Source organism: Pleurodeles waltl, chromosome 8 (assembly GCF_031143425.1).
Source record: "Pleurodeles waltl isolate 20211129_DDA chromosome 8, aPleWal1.hap1.20221129, whole genome shotgun sequence".
NCBI classification, from domain to species: domain Eukaryota; kingdom Metazoa; phylum Chordata; class Amphibia; order Caudata; family Salamandridae; genus Pleurodeles; species Pleurodeles waltl.
The window spans coordinates 1,415,997,811-1,416,020,675 of record NC_090447.1 but is presented as its reverse complement, the minus strand read 5'-3'; the positions used below and the strand labels follow the sequence as shown (position 1 = coordinate 1,416,020,675).

Sequence of the window (22,865 nt, the reverse complement as noted above, 5' to 3'; positions counted from 1 at the left end):
TAAGTTGCAGGAATCTAAATTCTTAGGTTCAGGGAAGCCCTTAAATACTAAATTTAAGGGCGTGTTTAGGTCTGGGGGGTTAGTAGCCAATGGCTACTAGCCCTGAGGGTGGATACACCCTCTTTGTGCCTCCTCCCAAGGGAAGGGGTCACATTCCTATCCCTATTGGGGGAATCACCCATCTGCAAGATGGAGGATTTCTAAAAGTTAGAATCACTTCAGCTCAGGACACCTTAGGGGCTGTCCTGACTGGCCAGTGACGACTCCTTGTTATTCTCATTATTTCCTCCGGCCTTGCCGCCAAAAGTGGGGCCGTGACCGGAGGGGGCGGGCAACTCCACTAAGCTGGAGTGCCCTGTGGTGCTGGAACAAAGGGGGTGAGCCTTTGAGGCTCACCGCCAGGTGTTACAGCTCCTGCCTGGGGGAGGTGTTAGCATCTCCACCCAGTGCAGGCTTTGTTACTGGCCTCAGAGTGACAAAGGCACTCTCCCCCCATGGGGCCAGCAACAAGTCTCAAGTGTGGCAGGCTGCTAAAACCAGTCAGCCTACACAGGTAGTTGGTTAAAGTTTCAGGGGGCACCTCTAAGGTGCCCTCTGGGGTGTATTTTACAATAAAATGTACACTGGCATCAGTGTGCATTTATTGTGCTGAGAAGTTTGATACCAAACTTCCCAGTTTTCAGTGTAGCCAATATGGTGCTGTGGAGTTCGTGTTTGACAGACTCCCAGACCATATACTCTTATGGCTACCCTGCACTTACAATGTCTAAGGTTTGGCTTAGACACTGTAGGGGCACAGTGCTCATGCACTGGTGCCCTCACCTATGGTATAGTGCACCCTGCCTTAGGGCTGTAAGGCCTGCTAGAGGGGTGACTTATCTATACTGCATAGGCAGTGTGAGGTTGGCATGGCACCCTGAGGGGAGTGTCATGTCGACTTACTCGTTTTGTCCTCACCAGCACACACAAGCTGGCAAGCAGTGTGTCTGTGCTGAGTGAGGGGTCCCCAGGGTGGCATAAGACATGCTGCAACGCTTAGAGACCTTCCCTGGCATCAGGGCCCTTGGTACCAGGGGTACCAGTTACAAGGGACTTACCTGGATGCCAGGGTGTGCCAATTGTGGATACAAAAGTACAGGTTAGGGAAAGAACACGGGTGCTGGGGCCTGGTTAGCAGGCCTCAGCACACTTTCAATTCAAAACATAGCATCAGCAAAGGCAAAAAGTCAGGGGGTAACCATGACAAGGAGGCATTTCCTTACAACTTGTTTCTGCAGCAGATGGTGTAGACAGGAAGTGCCAATGGTCTGATACTGAGAGACAACAGATCCATATCCCGGCATAAGTAGGAAGTCAATAGGGTCACAATTAAAGGAAAGGAGATGGAGACAATGACAGCATGCATCATGTAGCAGTGAACACACTTCAGAGGCAGTGGATTCATTGACTTGCATCAGAGCCAATTGACATGTAAAAGACTTGGGGCATGCAGGGAAGTCAATTATACGGGGTGTAGAGGGCACTGGAGTAGTTTACTATGTCTCTACCATTGCTGTAGCACTGGAAAGAAGCATAACTTACTTAGAGAGGTGTGATGCTTAGGCCATAACTCACAGCGCTGGGGGGGGGGGGGGGGGGGGGAGAAACGAGATTCTCAGTCCCACAACCACTCCAAAACCGTGCACCAGCAGCAACCAATAGCCAGGAAGCACCACCAGCCAAAGACCGAAAGTAGACACATCATCGCACAGATGTAACGCGTTGATTGACAGGGGTGGGAGCGCTGTCTCCAGCCACCAGCAGCTCTGAAAGGAAAGCTCTGTCCAGAACCATAGAGTGTTGAGGGAATGGGAAAGAGCAGCACCATGGAAAGGGGGCCACAGGCTAGGAAAACCAGGGTCGAAGTGCATTAAACAAGAACACGTGGCCTGGCAACAAAGGTCCACATAAACAAAAAACAAGCAGCTGCTGGGACAGTGATGTGTGCCGAAGGAGCATGAAACAATAAAAAACACCAAGAATGAGCCACTTTAAAGCACCATGACATAAGCGCAAAGGAGAGACATGAAAAAAAAGACAAAATTGGTTGCTCGCAGTAAAACATATCGTCAATAATCCATGTAACAGGGTCAGTCCCAAAGGCGGTAACAAACCGGCCCCAAGGCGGGACAAACAAAGCAATTGCCGATGACAAAGGAGTTTTGAAAGGCAAGTCCACAAACAAGTGAAAGTGATGGGCATGAGGTGGGTACGGTTAAAAGCCCACGATACTTAAAAACAGGTCTAAGCGCTTGCGTGCTCGACCTAAAAAGGGGCAACCTGCTTGCAAATTGAAGCTGCTTGACCCTCCAAAAATGTTTTTAAAAATTAGTTTGAAAAAGAATGAGGTGGGGCCAGGGGTAGCAACAGTGGACAAGGCAGGTTGATGGTAACAAGTGTTGAGAGTGCGTGGAAAAGCAATGACAAGGAAGTTACTTACCTTCGGTAACGCTTTTTCTGGTGGATACACTAGCTACCTGTGGATTCCTCACCTAATGAATTCTCCCCATGCGTAGCATTCGACGGAAACTTCTCTCAAGCTCTGCACGTCGGCGAGGATGTCACAATTGCCCGACTCAACGCGGCTCCGCCTGACGTCATTGTGGCAATAAAAGGCCCTCGCCGGCGTGCTGACGTCAGTTTACACCATTTTTGACGTGCCTTTGAGACGAATAGATAAACATTGATAATCCAAACACTTCATGATCATATCCATAAACCTTTATAGAAAACGCAAACGTCAATAAGAGAAAATACCAATGGTCCTTCTTAAAAGTTCTACACCATCATGAACAAATTTAAGAACTTGCAAATAAACAGAAATGCAACTATATATGTATGTACATATATACAAATATACAAAATTAAAACATACAAATGCGCACCCAAGGCGATCTCGGTATGACCAGACAGACAACGGTGAGGCAGAGGGACCGTGAGGAATCCACAGGTAGCTAGTGTATCCACCAGAAAAAGCGTTACCGAAGGTAAGTAACTCGCTCTTCTGATCGATACAACTACCTGTGGATTCCTCACCTAATGAATAGAGTCCGAAAGCAGTACCACCTCGGAGGAGGGTGTCTGTCTGGTCACACCAGGAACTCCTGCAGCACAGACCGCGCAAAATGGCCATCCCTCTGCACCTCAGAATCCAGGCAATAATGCTTTACAAAGGTGTGGAGGGAAGACCAAGTCGCGGCCTTATAAATGTCCGCCGCCGGAACTCCTCTGGCCAGGGCCGATGAGGTCGACTTGGCCCTGGTGGAATGGGCCCTGATCCCTCTCAGGAGGATCCTTCTTCGCCAATGAATAACATATTCTAATACAAAGAACGACCCATCTGGATAGTGTTAGTTTGTGGACAGCCTTCCCCTTCCTCTTCCCCACGTATCCAATAAAGAGTTGGTCATCCAAGCGGAACTCTCTCGTCCTGTCAATGTAAAAACTGAGAGCCCTCCTGTGGTCCAGGCGATGGAGTCTTTCCTCCTCAGATGGATGCGGAGGAGGGTAGAATGTCGAGAGAGTGATGGATTGTCCCAAGTGAAACGGAGACACTACCTTGGTGAGGAAAGCCGCCCTGGTCCTCAAAACCACCTTGTCTTTATGAAAGGTTGTAAACGGCGGATGAACAGAAAGCGCCTGGAGCTCACTTACACGTCTAGCCGACGTGATGGCGGTTAGAAACACAGTTTTTAAAAACAAATACCTCAAGTGACAAGAATGAAGTGGCTCAAAGGGAGAGCCCATCAAAAAAGTTAACACCAGATTAAAGTCCCACTGGGGTAGATAAAAGGAGTGGGAGGAAACCTATTAGTAAGCCCCTTCAAAAACCTTAATACTAAAGGGGATTTGAACAGAGAGGGTTGATCAAGAAGACATAAGAAGGCCGACAGGGCCGAAAGATAGCCTTTAACAGTGGCCACAGCACAACCTCGCTGCGCCAACGACAAAACAAACAACAATATATCTGATAGATAGGCACTTAAGGGATGAATTTGTTGCTCTCCACAGCAATGAACAAATTTAGCCCCCCTGCTCGCATAGACCTATTTGGTGGAGTGTCGCATGGCCGATGAAAGAACGTCCACCACCTTTGGCGGGAGAGAAAAAGCACTCAGGTTACCCCGTTCAATCTCCAGACATGAAGGTGCAGGCTCTGGAGGTGTGGGTGTAGAACCCGCCCCTGTGAGAGGAGGTAGGCCCTGAGAGGGAGACGGAGCGGAGGGCACAGCGAGAGTTGGAGAAGGTCTGCGTACCACACCCTTTGTGGCCAATCCGGAGCTATTAGAATGACTTGGGCCCGGTCTTGGTGAATCTTCCTCAGAACCCGAGGAATCAAGGGTATGGGGGGGAAAACGCGTAAAGCAACTGGCCACACCAGGACATCTGAAACGCGTACCCCAACGCTCCTTGCGTCGGATACTGAAGGCTGCAGAACAACGGGCAGTGCGCGTTCTCCAGAGTGGCAAATAGGTCTATCCGGGGAAAACCCCCCATCCGAAAGATGTAAAGAATCAGATCCGGTTGAAGACGCCAATCGTGATCGTTTGAGAAGAATCAACTGAGACTGTCCGCACGCACGTTTTGAACCCCCGCCAGATGGTTTGCTATAATGCAAAGCCGATGGTCCCGAGCCCAGGACCAGAGTAGCAGAGCCTCTCTGCAAATAAGGTACGACCCTACACCGCCCTGCTTGTTGATATACCACATCGCGGTCATGTTGTCCGTTAGAACCTGAACCCACTGACCGAAGGGAGGAAGGCCCGCAGTTCCAGCAGATTGATATGAAACATCTGCTCCACTGGAGACCAACGACCCTTGATCTCCAGGTCCCCCAGGTGCGTTCCCCACCCCAAAGTGGAGGCATCCGTTATCAATGTGGTCAACGGAGGAGGAAGTGAAAATGGCTTTCCTTGAGACAGGTTGTCGTCCGCAACCCAACATCGGAGATCCGCCACAGTGTCTCTGGAGATCCTTATCAACTCCTCGAGATCCCCTCTGTGTTGAAACCACTGCCTGCGGAGGCACCACTGAAGAGCCCTCATGTGCCAGCGTGCATGAGTGACCAACAGAATGCAAGAAACGAACAAACCGAGTAAACGAATGACCTTGAGGACTGGAACAACCGCTCCTTCTTGAAACATTGGAATCAACGCCTGAATGTCCTGGATCTGCTGTGGCGAAGGAAAGGCCTGATTCAATGTAGTATTCAGTACTGCTCATATGAACAGGAGACGTTGAGAGGGCTCTAGGTGAGACTTGGGCACATTTATTGAAAAGCCCAGACTGAACAACAACTGGATTGCCAGCTGCAGATGATGCAACACAAGCCCCGGAGACTCGGCTTTGATCAACCAATCGTCCAGGTAAGGGAATACCGCTATCCCTTTCCTCCTGAGGTCTGCTGCAACCGTGAAGACCCGAGGTGCGGAAGTAAGACCAAAAGGAAGGACCGCAAACTGGTAGTGCTGCGATCCCACCACAAACCGGAGATACTTCCTGTGCGACTTGAGAATGGGAAAGTGGAAATAAGCATCCTGCAAGTCGACCGACACCATCCAATCCTCCTTGTTCAACGCCATAAAGTACCTGTGCTAGAGTCAGCATTTTGAATTTCTCCTGCTTGAGGAACCAATTCAAAATCCTCAGGTCCAAGATAGGCCTCAGACGACCATCCTTTTTGGGGATCAGAGAGTACCTTGAATAACATCCCTGACCCGTCTCCTGCTCGGGAACCAACTCCACTGCGCCTTTCAACAATAGGGACGGAACCTCCTGTTCTAGCAACAGGAGATGATCTTCTGAACAAAAGGAAGGACGGGGAGGGAAGGGAAGGGAGGTGGAATCTCCTAAAAGGGAAGGGCATAGCCTTTTCTCACCACACTGATGACCCAAGAATCGGATGTTATGGACTCCCACATGGAAAGAAAATGAGAAAGCCTCCCCCCTACCGGAGAGGCATGGGAGACGATGGCGAGAGGACTAGGGCTGCTTTCCTTGTGGCATCCCTCATGAGAAAGGAGGAAGAGGAAGAGTGCTGCTGCTGGGTGGCCCCTCTAGTGCAGACCCTTCCCAGCCCCTTAAATGATCCATAAGGGAGGCTCGAAGACTGCTGCGATCTCCCACGAAAGGAATCTCCTCTTCCAAACACCCGCAGCCGCCTAAACGAGCGAAATGGGGTCGAAACAGCCTGCAGGCCCAAGGACGTAGCAGTGGCCCTACACTCCTTAAAGCGCTATAGCGCAGAGTCCGCTTTAGATCCAAACAATTTTGCCCCATCAAAAGGCAAGTCCAACAACGTGGCCTGAACGTCTGAAGAAAATCCAGAAGTGCGTAACCAAGCATGGTACCTGGTGGCAACAGAGGTCCCCATGGCTCTTGCAACAGAGTCCGTAGTATCCAGCCCTGACTGAATGACTTGCGTAGCCGATGTCTGGGCATCCGAAAGTAGGCCATCAAGGCCTGGGGCATGTCTGGTAAAACTGTCTTCGCTGCGTTCATTATTGCGTGTATGTACCTGCCAAGAATGCAGGTAGCATTGGCAGATTTTAACGCCATGCTACACGATGAAAAAAACTTTCTTGGCCGACTGTTCCATAAGCTTGGACTCCCGTTCAGATGAACTCCCGGAAAAGAGCCAGGAGCAGACCGCGAAGAACATGATGCATGTACGACCAGACTCTCTGGAGACTGATGCTTAGACAAAACCTCAGGGTCTCCAGGTGCAGACCTATATCGTCTGGCCACCGACCTGCTCACAGCAGACGAGGGGACAGGCTTCTTCCACACCTCTTCTGTTGGCTCCATAAGAGCCTCATTAAATGGCAAAAGAGGATCCGCAATGGCTGCAGCAGGGTGCAGTACTTCTGTCGGAAGGTTGGCTTTAACCTGAGCTGTAGGCAAGGAAAGTTGCAAGAAATTTGCAGCCTTCCTGATGATGGAGTGAAAGGTGGCTGCCTCCTCTGCATACTCCCCTGGGGAGGCCAGATACCATTCTGGGGAAGTATCAAGTCCACTGGCCGTATGCAATCCTGGAAACTCACTCTGGGGATCAGGAATCTCCCCCTTCTCAAGGATGTGCTGCTGGTATTCCCTTTCCTCCAGCAACCTGAGACCTTCCTTCTGAATCTCAACTTGGCCTCCAACCCCGGCATCGACATGGAGTGCAACGATGTCGGTGAATGGCGCTGAGAAGGCGTCATGACAGGATCTCCGGATCCTCCCGAAAGATGGATCAATCGGCGCCATGGATAAAGGCCCTGCAACCGACGACGCCATCCAGCTTTGAGGCTCCATCTCATCCGACAACGGCTAAATTTAAACAAATTGAGAATGGAGCACACATAGAATAGTATCATTCTGTTATCAGTGCTAAGGTGGTCATGTCCCACTGAATTGTGTAAGAGAACCTTAATGATGTGATTATAGCCAGATGTGGTATCTGTACAATGTGTGACAATTTAAAAATTGGAAAACAAAGGAAAATTAATTAGTAAATCAAAAACATTACTTTTAATATATAGCAGAAAATTGCTGTTTTCCAAAATTTACAAAATAACTAAAGTACCATAACAAATAACCTATCAATACATAAAAAAAATTCCCAAAAAGTTAAACAATTGTGTATTCAAATCAAGAACAGAGCGGTTCATCCCTTAATATATTTGTACAAAGTCCAACAAATTGTTTACAAAGGTGGAAATTATCCACTCTGATGATTTTGAAGCGGAAGGATTTGTCTTCATCCAATAGGAAAAAAGGATTGTCAAATTCATCCAAATTCAGCCGACACGTGTTTCGTCCTAAGAGGACTTTATCAAGGCTTTTTCTTTTTATTGTTCGTTGTTTTTTGTTAGAAATATGAATCCAAAGTTGTTCTCAGAATCCGACAACGGCGTCGAAGGACTCTCTCTCAACGTTGATGGCTGCGCTGCCGGAATCTCCTGCCGGACAGAATGGCATAAACGGCGTTGGCCTGTACGGAGCCGGAACGCCCAGATTGAATGCCAGGGGACCAGTGGGGCCAGCCAACGCACCACCTCCCGGAGCCATATTCTGGAATATGTCAAACATGGCATTTAGAAAAGCCGGATCCGTCTCCGGAAACATATGATAGCCCTGAGGAGCCGGGGCCAGCGTCGGACTTGACTCCTGCGTGCCTGGATGCGCCAGAGAAGCCTATTGACTTTGAGGCTCCACAACCTCAAAGACCGACGGCGCCGGGGACGTCTACGGAGTCACTAGTTGTAGAGACACCGTCGGGCTGACTTCCCAAGACTTACGGCATCGAGTCGACGGAGACCTCGACTCCGACTGGCTTCTGGACCGACGCCTAGAGTCACGATGACGCCGTTTCTTGTGACTCGACTTCCCCGAAGACGATCCATGGTGCCGCTTTCTCTCTTTCTTCGACTTGGCTAAGAACAGCTTAGCCTCACGTTCCTTCAAGGCCTTCGGATTCATCTCTTGGCATGAACCACATTCCTGGACGTCATGATCTGAACTAAGGCACCAAAGGCAGTCGTTGTGGGGATCAGTCACCGACATCCGACCTCCGCATTCTCTGCAGGGTTTAAAACCGGACTTCTTTGGAGCCGACATGTCGACAAAAACACAAAGTATCCCTTCCGAAGAGCGAACGATACAGGTAGCTAGAAAAGTAACCGTTATCGACGGCACGGAAAAAAAGGGAACTGACGTCGGCGAGGGCCTCTTATTGCCACGATGACATCAGGCTGCGGCGTGGAGTCGGGCAATTGTGACGTCCTCGCCTACATACAGAGCTAGAGAGAAGTTTCAGGCGAATGCTACGCATGGGGAGAATTCATTAGGTGAGGAATCCACAGGTAGTTGTATCCATCAGAAGGACCTGTTTTACTTTTTTTGGGGGGGCGGGGGGGTTGAGTTGTATAAACAACTTTAAAAAAAAAAAAAAAAAAAAAAAACACGTTTAGGAAAATATAAAAATGTGAAGAAACCTCAAACAAAAAAACCACCACCACTGCTATCAGCAGAACGCACTATGAAACTATGTAACCAAAGAACAATGCAGACCCATGTGACACAAGGACACAAAATAGGTGAGAGCTCATCAGAAAGCAAAACACAGCTCAGCAAGTTTCAGTTAAATGGGAAAACGTTTAACAAGCCTTGAAGAGTTTACAATCACAGCACATATTCCATCACCATTGTTAGCTGAGACAGTGACTTAGTAAATATGTGGTCAAAGGTAACTTTAGTCAAGAGTCTCCAGAGTCAGGTAAGAAAACCTGATAACAGCAGAACAAACACACTCAGAGAGGTTAAAGGTTGACGTTTCATCAAAGCTCTGTTAGGCTTACGATAAGGGGAGAGGACACGAGTTCAAGGATGCAGGTGGTGTGGTGTTTACGTGGAAATATATCATTAACTTGTTCCATCACTTGTTATTGTTTTTTAAGATAATATCTAACTCAAGTGAGCATTTTTTGTGACTATAAAAAACAGCTGCCTGCATGCAGCCAATTGAGACAGTCAGTCCTACATGGCTGACTATCACCCGGCCATACTTTAAGTAAACCTATTCTCTAGTGCCAACGCCTGTGCCTTTAATATCTTTCCTTGCTTTTTTTTTTTTGATAACCAACTTTTGAGTTTTGCAGCAAGGAAAATAAGACATATGTGACATATCAAGGAGACCGACACAGCAGTCGCGTACAATAGGCACAGTAAACTGACACATAACCACAGCCACGTAATCACTACATTTCTCCCCCTCAAGACAATTGACCAAGTCATTTCCCCCAGACCAGGTTGTTCTTCCTGGGGAAACTGCAGGCTTCACAGACCGGCTTCTCTTGTTGGGAACACCAATTCACACTCTTACCCAGAGGTGCCACTGGGCTATGGTAGGAGGTGTGGGGGTTCTCCGATCGGATATGTACTGCTTGGCAACCATTAATGCTGTTCCCAGGAATATCCTGTCAGCCCTGGTACCCCCAGAGCCCTTAAGGGCGCCCAATGAAAGCATCAAAAGAGGAAAGGGGAATCTTCCACCCCACCAGTGCAGATAATTCCCCTGCCACTGCTATCCAGAATCTCTGGACCTCAGGACACATCCAAACCATAGTAGTCAACGGGGACTACACTGCAGTGTGGGCAGGTTGGTTGAGAGAGGAAGCCTGCGTAATGCAGTCTAGCTGGAGCGAGATAGGCACTATACAAATAGAATGTTTGAATCAAGCGCAGTTTAGAAGATATGGTGATGGTCCTAGGCACCCATAAGGGCATCTCGCCAATCATCATCCTCCAGGGGAGCTATCCATCGCCCTCAATAAGCTCTAAGGTGGTCTAGCATGCACGGGGCATTAATGATCAATGTACGGTAAATCTGGGAGACCCTACCTCTAGCTTGGTTTTAGGAAAGGACTAGGTACCGTAGAACAATGTGTTAACCTAGACCAAATTATAGAGAAGTATACCAAGGCCAAAAAAGGATCTCTATATCTATGTTTTGCAGACCTCAGTTCTGCATTCAATATAGTGGCACATGCACTCCTTTGGCCTACATTATTAGAGATGGGTGCCCCAAGGTAGATCATCAATTTTTTGGCTTTCCTACATAGAGATTTGACATTTAAAGTCCGCTTCGGGCAACTGGGAGAATGCACCACCTCTTTCAAGATAGGAAGAGGTATCCGTCAAGGTTGCGTCCTTGCCCTGTTATTGTTCTCCCTATTTATTAATGCGGTTGATAAACATTTGCGGGTTCTAAAGGCTGATCCCCCGTATGTGGCTGGACGCCCTGTGCCTGACCTACTTTATGCAGATGTTGTCCTGATCTCCAGAACACCCATGGGGCTCCAGAAGTTAATGTGCGGATTTGAACAGTTCATGTCACCAAGGGGTATGATAATTAACAAATCCAAAACATTTACTATGGCATGTGGCACGAAAGTAAAGAAATGTAGAAGTTTCTACATTCAGAAAATGGAAATTAGTACTGTCAATTGCTTTAACTATCTGGGGGTTTTGTTCTCTAGTAATGGGCAGTGGGTCCAGCTGGTTTGTTCAGGCCGGAACAAACTAAGAAGAAACTCAGGTGCTATATTCAGATTTGCCAGTAAACTAGGGAGTCGCCCATAGGCACTATGTTGAACATTTACAGGGCTAGAGTTGTTTCTACGGTAGAATATGGTGCAGGGGTGTGGAGTTACACTAAAAGCGCTCCCCTACAATTAGAGAAGTGTTTTCTAAAATGCATGCTATGTTTACCCACTTAAGCCTCCAACTGGATCACACATCAAGAAATGGGCATGCAATATTTGGAAGATGTGCTACAGGTGAGACCTCTGCTTTTATGGCACAGCATAAGGTCCAAAGAAGCCACTGGTTTGACAAAAGACCTCATATTAGACTGTATGAAATTGGATAATGTCATGTGTACACCAAGGCTAGCTTTTATTGATTCCTCTTTTAAATCTATTTATAATAATAGATCTATAAATCCTAAACCAGAGGATGTGCTGTCACTATCTAAAAAATGTATTAAGGATACTTTTATGCAATATAAGGCGGACGATAGGAAGCTAATTGAATCGACTAAAACCACTGTTGGCCTTTACTTGTCTTACTCAATGGATGCAGGTAGGTTTGGCTATCTTTCCTTAGTCACCAGCATGCAGCACCGGTTTGTTTTAACTAGACTAAGGCTGGGCCAATCCCCAAAACAACAGTGCAGATAGCTTAGCTTGCAGCAGGCTAGTCTTACAGGTGCCGAATCAAGCTATAACTTGTCCCAGCGCCCAGTGAACACTAATTTCTGTAGATGGCCAACTGGCCGGAAAGAAAAATATTAACTTCAGGAGTACGACCGCAGCAGTCTATATGCCGCCACATAATTTCCAAACATAGAGGTATAGATTGTGCAGGTTCAGGCTCAGGTGTAGAACCCTGTCCTGCTGCAGCAACAGAAGATCCTCTTGAACTGGTAGCCTGGTAGGGGGACTGACACTCAAGCCCAGCCATTCCAGGTACCACCCTCTCCTGCATCATTCTAAAGCCACCAGGCTGATTCCGGCTTGGTAGTTCCTAATTTTTTCCACACCTCAGGCCAGGGAAAGACAGGCACGCCGGACTCCATCCTCTAAGCTAACTGGAACATGACCCTTAAGAGAGCCTTCTTTGAAACTCCAGTATGCAAAAGCATTGACACAGCACTTTCAACAGTGGTGAAAAGATCCAGCCGGGTCCCACTGTTAAATGATGCCTTGCACCACCTCAGGATGCAACAGACATGGTGATCCACCAGGTGGCACCAGTTGAGCTTGTCCGTCCTGGCGTTTAAAGATCTAGCCAGGTGGCTTACAATCTAGGGGATACCCTGACTCCCTAGCCACTTCCAGGACAAGAACCCAACACTGCCCTGCTTGTTGCAGTGCCACATGGCTCTGGCATTGTCTGAAAGGACCTGTACCAACCTCCCTTTGATTGACAGTAGGATGGCTTTTAACAGGCAACTGAACCACAACTTCAAGAGATTGATGTGAAGTTGGGTTTCTGCCAGACTCTGATCTTCACCTCTCCCAGATGACCTCCCCTGCCCAGCACAGATATATACATCACCACCATCATCACCACCATCAACTATGGGTGGGGTAGGAGGAGGGGTCTGCTACTGGTACAGTAGCTACTACTGCAGGACTTCTGTAGGCTCCTCAGAAACCTTAATGGAACGAGACCGGTTCCCTTGGTGACAGGCGACGGAGACTTCGGATCCCACTGCACAGACCACATACACCACATTCAGAGTGTTGAGATCCAAAATAGGGTGAAGGTCTCTGTCCCTATTTCAAAGGCTGGTCTCCTCCCCATGACCCCTTTGACCAGTTCTTGCAACAAGATAGACTGGTACTCCTCTGAAAGCTGACTGGACCTGAATGGAAGTAAAGGAATGGCAGGGCATAGCCACATTGAACGATCTGAAGGACCCATATGTTGGATGTTATATTTTGCCAGCCTTAGAGGAAAAGTCTGACCCTGCCTCACAGAGGGTGGTCATGCACCACTAAGAGCAAACTAAACCAGATTTGAAGCTGATGGCAAAGGATTAGGGGACTGAGAAGGTCACTTCCCCTGATGGCCTAAGCTGCTTGATCCTAGTCCCAGATTTCGAAATGACCAGGGTGTCCGCTGCGAGGCAGGGGACCTTGACTTTGCCTGTATGGCAAACCTATAGAATATCCCTTAAAGGGGCGAAACTTCTGAGGAAACTGTCTAGCAGGAAGTGAGAGGGCCCAGGAATGCACTATGGCCTGCCTCTTTTTTAATCGTTCTAAGGCAGTACGAGACATTTCTCCAAATAGGTGAGATCTGTCAAAAGGCATAGTCATAAGGGATGACAGCACATTCCACGAAAATCCTATGGATGACATCTCAGTGTGCCAAAGTATCACACAAATGCCAACTGCTCGGCCCAACCAATCAGCAGTATCTAAGCTAGATCTAAATACATATTTGGCCACATCCTTTCCTTGGTTCGTTTGAGAAGGGAGGCCTCATTCTTCGGGGACAGTCGGAAAGATTTCATTGACCATGTCCCAAGAGCGTGTGAATATCGCACCAGCAAGGAAGCTTGCACTGACCGCCCTCAGGACTAGGCTGGCCGAATACCTAAATTCTTTTCAACTCTGTCGGAGAGTAGGGAAGAGTGGGGGAGAAGGGCTGTAGGAGGACTAGTGAATGAACTGGTGGTAGTCTGGTGGTAGAATCTTGTACCATCAGACTTTCTAGTACAGTATAAGGGTCATCTGGCATCTGTCTGTAGAATCACTACCTGTCTGTTCACCAGTGGGCAAGAACAAGACTTAGACCAGGTGCTCATTAACGTGTTGGTCAGGAACTCATTGAATGGTAGTAAAGGTTTAGAGGAAGGCTATCCAGGCTGCAAAGCCTCAGTAAATACATGTGTCTTACCTTCGGCATAAGGAAGCTGCATGTTTTATCACCACAATGAAAGAAACCATGTCTTCTGTTGCCTGTCCCCACAGGGGGTGGAGGTGAACCAACACATTTTCAGGGGATATTTCCAAACTACTGGACCCCTGTGAATCCATGTATAGATTGGTTCCATATTCTGAGGGTAAATCATCCCCAAGGACATCTTTGAATGCTGGATAGCTTTGATCCGAGCTGGAGCCAAAAGGGTGGTACAGAACTGTGAGGGTGGGGGGGGGGGGGGGGGGGGGGATGGCTGCTAGATTGTAAAAGTAGCATCTTGTCAAAATAAACTGAGAAGGACCATTGACACGACCTCTGCCAAGATAAGATCGGCTAAGAATCAGGCATTTAGTGAATATTGCAGTCTGATAAGAGTATGTACCACAGAATAATTTTGAGACAGGCCTTTTTTTTGATGACCTGTTAAATTAACACTTTCCAGTAATGCTTGGATACCCTTAAAGAGAAGAAAGCATAGCAATCTTTGCAGTCTTCTGCTGTTTAGTAGTCTTGCTTGAAAAAGGGCCAGGTCATGAAGCAGGGTTGTCCGCAACATCAATTCAGATTCTGCTAATGAGGCAATCTGGCAGTACTTTGCCCAGCCTAACTAGCAATTCAGGGGTCTCCAGATGCAGCAGCAGAACCACCTTCTGTAGCATAGCCAGGCAGAAGAGAGGGTCACATTTGCTCTCATTGTAACAACAAGGCTGCTGCATTTGGGTGGCAGCATCACCTGAGTTGTGGGGAACTGAGTCCAATCCCACACCATCGACAACTGTCAGCCTAATCCGTTTCCGGACAGCTATCAGCACCTCATCTCTGCCCAAGAGCAGGGATGATTTGTGAACAACCGGGCGCATGACATAGTGCCTTCTCAGGGAAATTGTGGCAGATCAGATCTCATCATTTTTCTCCCAGTTCCATTTGTCTCACACATGCAAAGATAAACAGAGGCAGGAAAAGGTTAATAAGGCTTACTGAACCAGCTGCGTCTTAGATAAAATAACACAAAATGCAATAATTAGGGTGTTGAAATATAGTAGAAGCAAAATGGTGGCAAAGAAAGTCAAACAACAAGAAAGGTTCCACCACACGGTCACTATGCAAGATGTATGATTCCTACCTACGCCACTAATGTTCTATATTACAGCACAGCAGGATAAGCCCTAATCTGCTCTTCAGGATTCCCCTGGGAAGACATCATCCCCCGCATACCTGAGTAGGACAGTAGTAGAGAAGCCTGCTGTCTATAGAGACACCATCCCCTTGTAGGTCAGGGAAAGAGCAGCAAGCAGCTGGGACAAAGTCAGACAGCATGCGGTCATGGTCATCTGGATGGATCATCCCTCTAACGTGCACGGGACAGATAACTGTTTTTATTATAAAAACAGCCGACGTTCTGAAAAAAGTGTCCCCACACAAAAATACTTATGTTTCTGTAAAACGTTAGAGATGCAGTATACCACTTGTGCCGACAATCCTATTTTGGTTGCAGCCTTGAAAAAAGCACAGAGTGTTGTGCTAAGACATGTAAATGCTTTAATAGGCTAAAGTACAGCAAGATTAAGGAAAATAAAGCATCACCACACATGTGGCCGATTCTAAAAGAATAAAATAAAATAAAACGTTATTAGGTTAAAGGGCACCAGCACCAGGACTAGTTGCTAAAATAACGTGCCCACAGGCATCACTGAAATGGCTCCATAACAAGAGCTTTCTCTTTTAAAAAGACAGCAGCAGGAGGTAGAAACGCAGTAGAGAGAGGACAGGTAGGTGCCGCTAAGGTGAAGAAAGTAGCCTTACTTCAAAAGCCAAATGGGCTGCTCAAGAGCTATATCTCCTTCCGTACTTTGTCAGTGAATTACTTTAAACACCAGAAACAAAACCTGATCAGAATGGTTCCACCTACTGGAAGGTGTTCCAGGGAGCCAACCTCAAACAAATGCATATTATTTTGAGTAACGTTCAGACCACTAGTCACAAAACATACCATAATACTTGCAGTGTCACAGATGCCAAGGTGATATAGCAAGCATCCTAGAAAACTTAGAGGATGTTAACTGTCCTGTTCAAAGAGACAGGAATGAGAAGCACAGGGACATGAAGGGGAAAAGTGGAATTAGTTTAGAGATACATACACACAGAAAGCAGGACATTTTAAACAGTGTACCAGCAGGTAGGGCATGCCCTTATTGATCCTGTTATTTAATATTTTTTCGCAGCTGCAAGCTAAGGCAATGCATACCCATTAAAATACTCCATCTATCCACTAAAATAAAGGCATAAAATTGGTCTACATGTAGATCTAATAATGATTTATATATCAGATCTATAATGTATCCCAACCTTGCAGCCACCATTCCTGTTTTTGTGGCGAATTACACCATGTACTCAGACAAGACCTCAGGAAAGATTTTTGTCAGACTTGGTGATAGAGGTAAACATGTCTAGTAGGTATTTATCTACATGGTCACTAGAGCTTTCAAGTGTTTGAGGTGAACAATAAACGGCAATGCTCCTGAGATCGTTGGATCATCCACCCATGTTCAAGAGACAAAGACTGAGTCTGTGGGAGTTTGGGAGGAAACCCCAGCCAAGACGAGTTCAACTCTGAATCGGACACCAGAATGGACAATGAGTTACCCGGCATCACTGTTGAAGGAACCAGTGTGGCTTTTGGCGCAGATGGCCAGGAACGATGTTGAAGGAGCTGGCGTATATTTTGTCACTAGAATGGAAATCTACCCCAAAACGAGGGCAGATCCCGAGACAAGTTCAGGAGGCAAAGACGACACTGAGGACTGATCAGCCCATACTAACCAGATTGGTGGCCTCCGTGCATCCTTGAGGCTCAAAGGCTGTGCGGAGGGATAAGACAGAGTGCCAAAGATTCACACTATAGCCTTCCTCTGCTGCAAATGTCAGTGGCCTAGGGGACTTTGGGATTAATTGCGGAATCTGCATTTGGGAGTGAGACAGTGTGTCATTTTAACACCCTTGCAACTTCTCCGGTGGATAGTGGCATTAAGGGGACAAGTCCCACATGGCCTGCTTAAGTTTCCACTCTGCCTCTGACTTACCCAAAGATTTCTACAGTGAAAAGGACCTGATGTGGGAATGGCATAAACAGCAGGAAGAGATCTGCGCCTTCATCTTTCAGCAGGACTTGAATGGTTTCTTGTTCCAATTTTCGGTGTTAAGCAGCTTTGCTTCACAATACCAGATCCCCTTTGGGTTCATGACGGCGCACACCTTGTACGACCCAGAGCTGTGCCCCGAACCCTAACACCACAGGTAAACCTCAGGATGGTCAGTCACAGACATTTGTTTGTAACAATCCAGACAAGGTCTAAATCATGCAGGTGTGAACCCTGAAGTCTCTGGATTAATTTAGTTCTTTCGCACACTGATAGTTTGGGTTTGAAAAGTGTTTTTGAAGTAAAACACTCATCAACGATGAGAAGGAGGGTAAGCGAAGCTCCAGATCTGCTAACGAAAGCACAGACAGAAAGGAACGGAGATTAGCGCACATAGGTGGTGCTTTTAGGTCACTCCCTTAGTCACTCTGGGGTGGAATGAAGTTGATGGGGAGCCGCACAATGCTACCTACTGGTGCACAGGAGCAATGCCCTTTAAAGCTTCCACATCCAGTCCGGTGCCTGGAGAGATTATAAAAGGTGAGAGACCTGCAATCAGAAATGTCCATCAGAAATATTAGTGGGAAGCTAGTGAGAAACACATCTTTTGTCAGATAGGCACATGTCAATGTTAACAGTGCAGGGAGTGACAATGCTCTAGATAACAGAAGGAATGCAAACATATCTGGTGAAGATTGCAGTCTGATAGAGTACATACCACAGAATAAGTTTTAGACCGGTGTTTTTGTTTTTGTTTTTTTAAAGCTGTAATTTTAACACTTAAGTAATGCTTAGCTATGGTTTGATGTCTATAGGTGTACCAAGCATTGAAGGCTTCAGTTCCTTAGTAGTCTTACCGGATTACTAAAGAGGTATCCTTCCTCTGTACTAGGACAGTGAATTGCATTAAACACCGGAAACAAAGCCTGCTCAGGATGGTTCTCCTTACTGGCAGGTGTTCCAGGGTTATGCCTACTTACACTCAAAACATCTACTGAGCTTGAGCAAGTCTGTTGATAGGATGATAGAGTTACTAGGTGAAGACTAGTGTAGCAGCAGTAATCCTTAAACCATTAGGGTGTACCACAACCAGTTCAGCATTTAAAAAGAGAGAGGCTTGCAGCTTCTTATAAAGAGGTGTTCTGGGAAAATACTAACCCTCGAGTCAGCAGAGAAGAGCTGGGGTGTTCAGCTTAATTTAAACTCATGTAGGCGCTCATGCTAGAGGAGCAGAAATCAGCAAAAACCTGTAGGAAGCTGCAGAAGTTGGGTCAGCGAGCCATTACATCAAGACTTGGGGCCAGGTGTATCAAAGGGTTTTACCCATTCTGTGTCTATGGGAAAATGCGTTGGTACATATGGACCTTGGAGACTTAGCAATTGCCCACTATGCAGAAGTGTAATAAACATTATCATACTACACACACAACACACACTGTTTGCTTGCTTATAAGAGGCCTATAGCTGATATGTGGTCTAGGTATATAGGTATAGATGTAGCCCGCACACAAAGCAGATGGAGAAATAATCTGAATTCAGTGCATGGTACTCACCTAAGCATTTTGTGCAATTTATCTTGAGTCATGCCACTTCCGTTATCTGTGAAGGTCATGCACATATTATGCCTTATGACTGTTTTATCAATCCATATTTGTTTTGCATTAACATCTGGATCATATGCATTATCTGAAAAATAAAGTTATTTTTAATATAGTTACATTTCTTGAAAGCTTTAATCTCCGATGCTCAGCATGAGGGAGAAATCTATTAATGCATATTACACATGGTGCCCAAAAGGAAACTTCTTGCTTCTAACTCATTTTTTATTCTGAAGGAACGGATATATTTAAATCCAGAAATAAATATTATAAATGCACATAAATAGTAAACATGCACACAAATATATTGGTGTGAGATCTCCAGTATAGCTAAGGGGCTTTGACCTCCCAACAGGAAGTAAAAAGTGTATCCTCAATGTTTAGCCAACGTCTACCAAATTACTTATAGCCACACAAATTCCAGATGTGCAGTTCATCATGTTAAGTTTAGAAAATGAAGGAGGGATGTATTTTTCTATTCTCCCGAAGTTGTGATACGTGGATCAATATTGAATTTTCCACGTGACAAGCAAAAAGTTAAAAAGCCAAGAATGAACTGACAGAGGCACACATCACAAATATTGTAAACTTTTTTTTTTAAATAATTTTGCCATACACTGAGCAACCAAATCAGTTCTGAAAAAAATTTATATAAATGGAACAAAATAATGCTTTCCAAAGTCAAGATTAACAGTGTTATTATTTGGGGAACTTCACACGGCCATATAAAACACATTAAAATATGTTAATGCATCCAGTAAAAAATACTCATCTGGGCAGCAATCAAATAAGTTACTGAGTAAAGACAGACCAACAGACAACTGTTCCATTCGGGCAGGAGTAAAACAGGAGACACAATTAGATAATCATTCCTAAAGTTTCTTATGAAACACTTGGACCATTACACATAGACACCAAAAACATCTGTAAACCATTAAGTCACTTATGAATTAACACTAATCAAATCCAATACACACACTGCGGAAATACACAGCTACCATGCGCACCAAAGACACAATGCTCCACTATTCCACACAGAACGAATGAACATCCATACAACACAACCATAAAACACTGGTTAATATTTGCACGTCTCCCTCTTGCCTAACAGAGCAACACATCATTCAGACAGGATTACTACTAATATGACAGTAAGGTCTCCAAAAAATCCCCAGCTGAATCCAAAATACAACTAATAATATATATCAGCAAGGCACACATTACCTGCTCCATGTGCACCCCTTCAATGAACTGAACACAACCTAAACAAATCTTTATAGACATCCATGTGGCATGCAAAGCTACGCAGGTGAAGTGCAGAAACAGAATCCACTACAAGCTCCACTCTTCCAGTTCCTGGCAAATAGAACAACCTCTGCCAATCTACAAGTAGTTGGGCCTGTGCAGTTTTTCATCAGAGTTTGGACAGGTACTAGGAACACCTGATAGACCACCTCCTCCTAAAACAATACAATCAGCACCATGTATACCTTAGTCCTCGAGCTATTCTCTAGCTCTTAAAAGAGGGCACCAACACAGAATATATGTGCATGATCACCGCTTTCAACTGCGCTGGTGTGCTCAGCTACGCATGCTCAAAGGGTGAATTTACATTCTGACCAAAAGGGCCTGCTTATATCGGTAAGTCGTCAGTAGATGCAAGGGTAACCCACCATTCAGTTGTGCCTAACTAGAAAATGTAGAGTAAGCCAACCTAAATCAAATTCATATTTTTTTTGAGTAACGTTCAGTCGAATGAACACTTTCTGTCCCAAAATACTTGCAAAGTCACAGATTCCATGGTGATAGCAAGAATCCTAGAAAGAGGATGTGAACCAGCTGTCGGTTGTCAGCCAACAGCAGTTTCTGGTTCATCCAAGCATTTGATGCTCCAAATCAGAGAATTTGATCTACACTGTCCTGATCAGGGAGTCATGGAAAGCAGGAAAACTTTACCCTGGTATGCCAGCAGGGAGGGATGCCCCTTTTCGACCCGGTTATTTAATATCTTACCCAAGCTGCTAGCTCAGGCACTGCATACCCATTAAAATATTCCATCTTTTGGCCATAAAAATCAGCCGCAACAATTGGTATACAGGCAGATCCAATCATTTATACATCAGAGCATTGTCATGTTTTCCAACCTTGTAGCCACCATCCAGTATTTGGCAAGTGATAAATTACAGATTGTGCTCTGACAAGTCCTCAGGGATAACCTGGGCTGAAGGATTTTTTTTGATTTGTTGATAGAGGTAAACATGTTTATTACGTACTTAGCTACAAGGTCATGAGGGCTTTCAGGCATTTGAGATGAACAACAAAGCAACAACGCTCTAGTGGTCTTCGGACCATCCACCTCTGCTCACTGTAGGCTCAATCTGATATGAACTAAAAAAGGGTTATGTTGAAGACTCTCATGCGTTTTTTTCCAGCACGGTTCTGGTCAAGACAGGAGCTGGAGATCCATTTTTGCCCCATTTTCTCATGATAGCTTACCATCTGTCCCAGCTCAACTTTGGAGGATATTAAGAGTGACCAACTCCATAGGCCACTAAAGGGGGGAGGATTCACTTAGGCCAACAAGATGTTTAACAGAGGTCAGTTGAAACCATTTGTCAAACTGTCTGCTCTGCCTAGGGTAAATTATTCTCTCTAAAGTATTTGCAGTTGAAGAATGAGTTCAATAGAATGAAGTGGTTAGGACTTTAAGAGCAGCAGCATGAACTAGTGTGCTGTTTTGAAACAGCCGACAAACAGCATGATGAGTTTCCTTTTGGTATAGGATTTAGTCACAGGTGGATCAAATATCAAAGTCTACCCTATTGACAAAATGATGCACTGATTTTAGTGAATTAATGGGCAAAAAGGAATGGAAATCTTGGATGTGACCAAGTCAAACAAATTTGCATACAGCAAATCTGATCAAGAAACTTTTACGCACTCTCCATCAACTTTATTGGATGCCACTTAAAATTCTATAGCTGCTTAGCACTAAGGGGAGCAGACATATCCTGCCTCCTGGGATGTCGACAGATGTTTTTGTCATCTTTCTGTAACTCTCCAGGGCTGGTACACTTTTGGCATCAAAAATCAGAAGGTATTAATAGCTACCTCCAAGCTGCTGTTGGGGCAGATACAAAGCTGTCATCTTGACATGGCAGAGCAGAAGGGACTAGGAAAGATGCATGCAATGTGTTACTTACTACCAAGCAACTGATAGCCAAGTACTGGTTGAGAATATAACCTGCTTCATTTCACAAATGTTTGGCATTCAAAAGTACTGTTATGAAAAAAAAAAAAAAAAAAAGAAAAACGCGTTCACACAAGTCTTAGTTTGGGGTCCACTTGTTAAGTACTGGAGAAGCTGTCTGATAATCTAGACATTACCGCACCTCCTATCGGTTCAATATAAGGGTTAGGCGAAGGACTTTTTTTTTTCTAGTAGTACAGTTTCTTTGAGAAGAGGCAGACGTTTTCCATGGGAGATCATGTTGCTGGCGCTGGTGCCTATAAGAACTTAAAACACACAAAAAAAATAAAAAAACAAACAATTCCCTTACAGGCCTTTTTACATATATACACAAAAGTCATAATGTGTATCCTGCGTGCAGTGCTTAATTTGTAAATAAAAAGGTGCCGGTGCTCAAAGCCCTCCTCTTAAACACGTGGCTGCTGCAATTAAATGTGTGAACAGGGAATACTGAGGTGGCGTAATCCTGAAGCCATCTCGGGCCTCTTCAAACCATATAAAGCCCCTTCCTGCCCCTTCAGCTCACTCTTGCAGCTTTCTACTTCCTCCCTTTGTGACACTTTTTCGTTTTTCACTTTGTCCGTCTTTCCTATATGTGTCTTTTGCTCGCAGCAAATGCTTGAGGCAGAAGAATAAGCCCCGGCCCTCAAAAATAAGTGCTGGTGCTCAGCACCAGAAACAACAAGCACAAATTAAGCACTGCCTGCGTGCCCATATGACATAGATACAATATATTATAGGCACTAAACACAAAAGTCGAGGAAAGTGTCCTTTCCAATATTTGTACAAGCAAAAACACTAGAGAAAATGATGGCACAGGAGTGCAAAGGCGCCCAAGCAGTCAAGAGTTTAAAGAGGTATTTT

General features: G+C 45.7%; 1 protein-coding gene across 2 annotated transcripts in view; it reads right to left on the bottom strand.

Moving 5' to 3' along the window:
- MORC3 (MORC family CW-type zinc finger 3) overlaps positions 1-22,865 on the bottom strand; it is a 327,051-nt gene that overhangs the window by 232,894 nt on the left and 71,292 nt on the right. For both annotated transcript variants that reach the window (XM_069202531.1, XM_069202532.1), the window contains exon 3: positions 18,707-18,839. In XM_069202531.1, the coding sequence (XP_069058632.1) occupies positions 18,707-18,839 (133 nt within the window). The remainder of the gene's footprint in view (positions 1-18,706; positions 18,840-22,865) is intronic.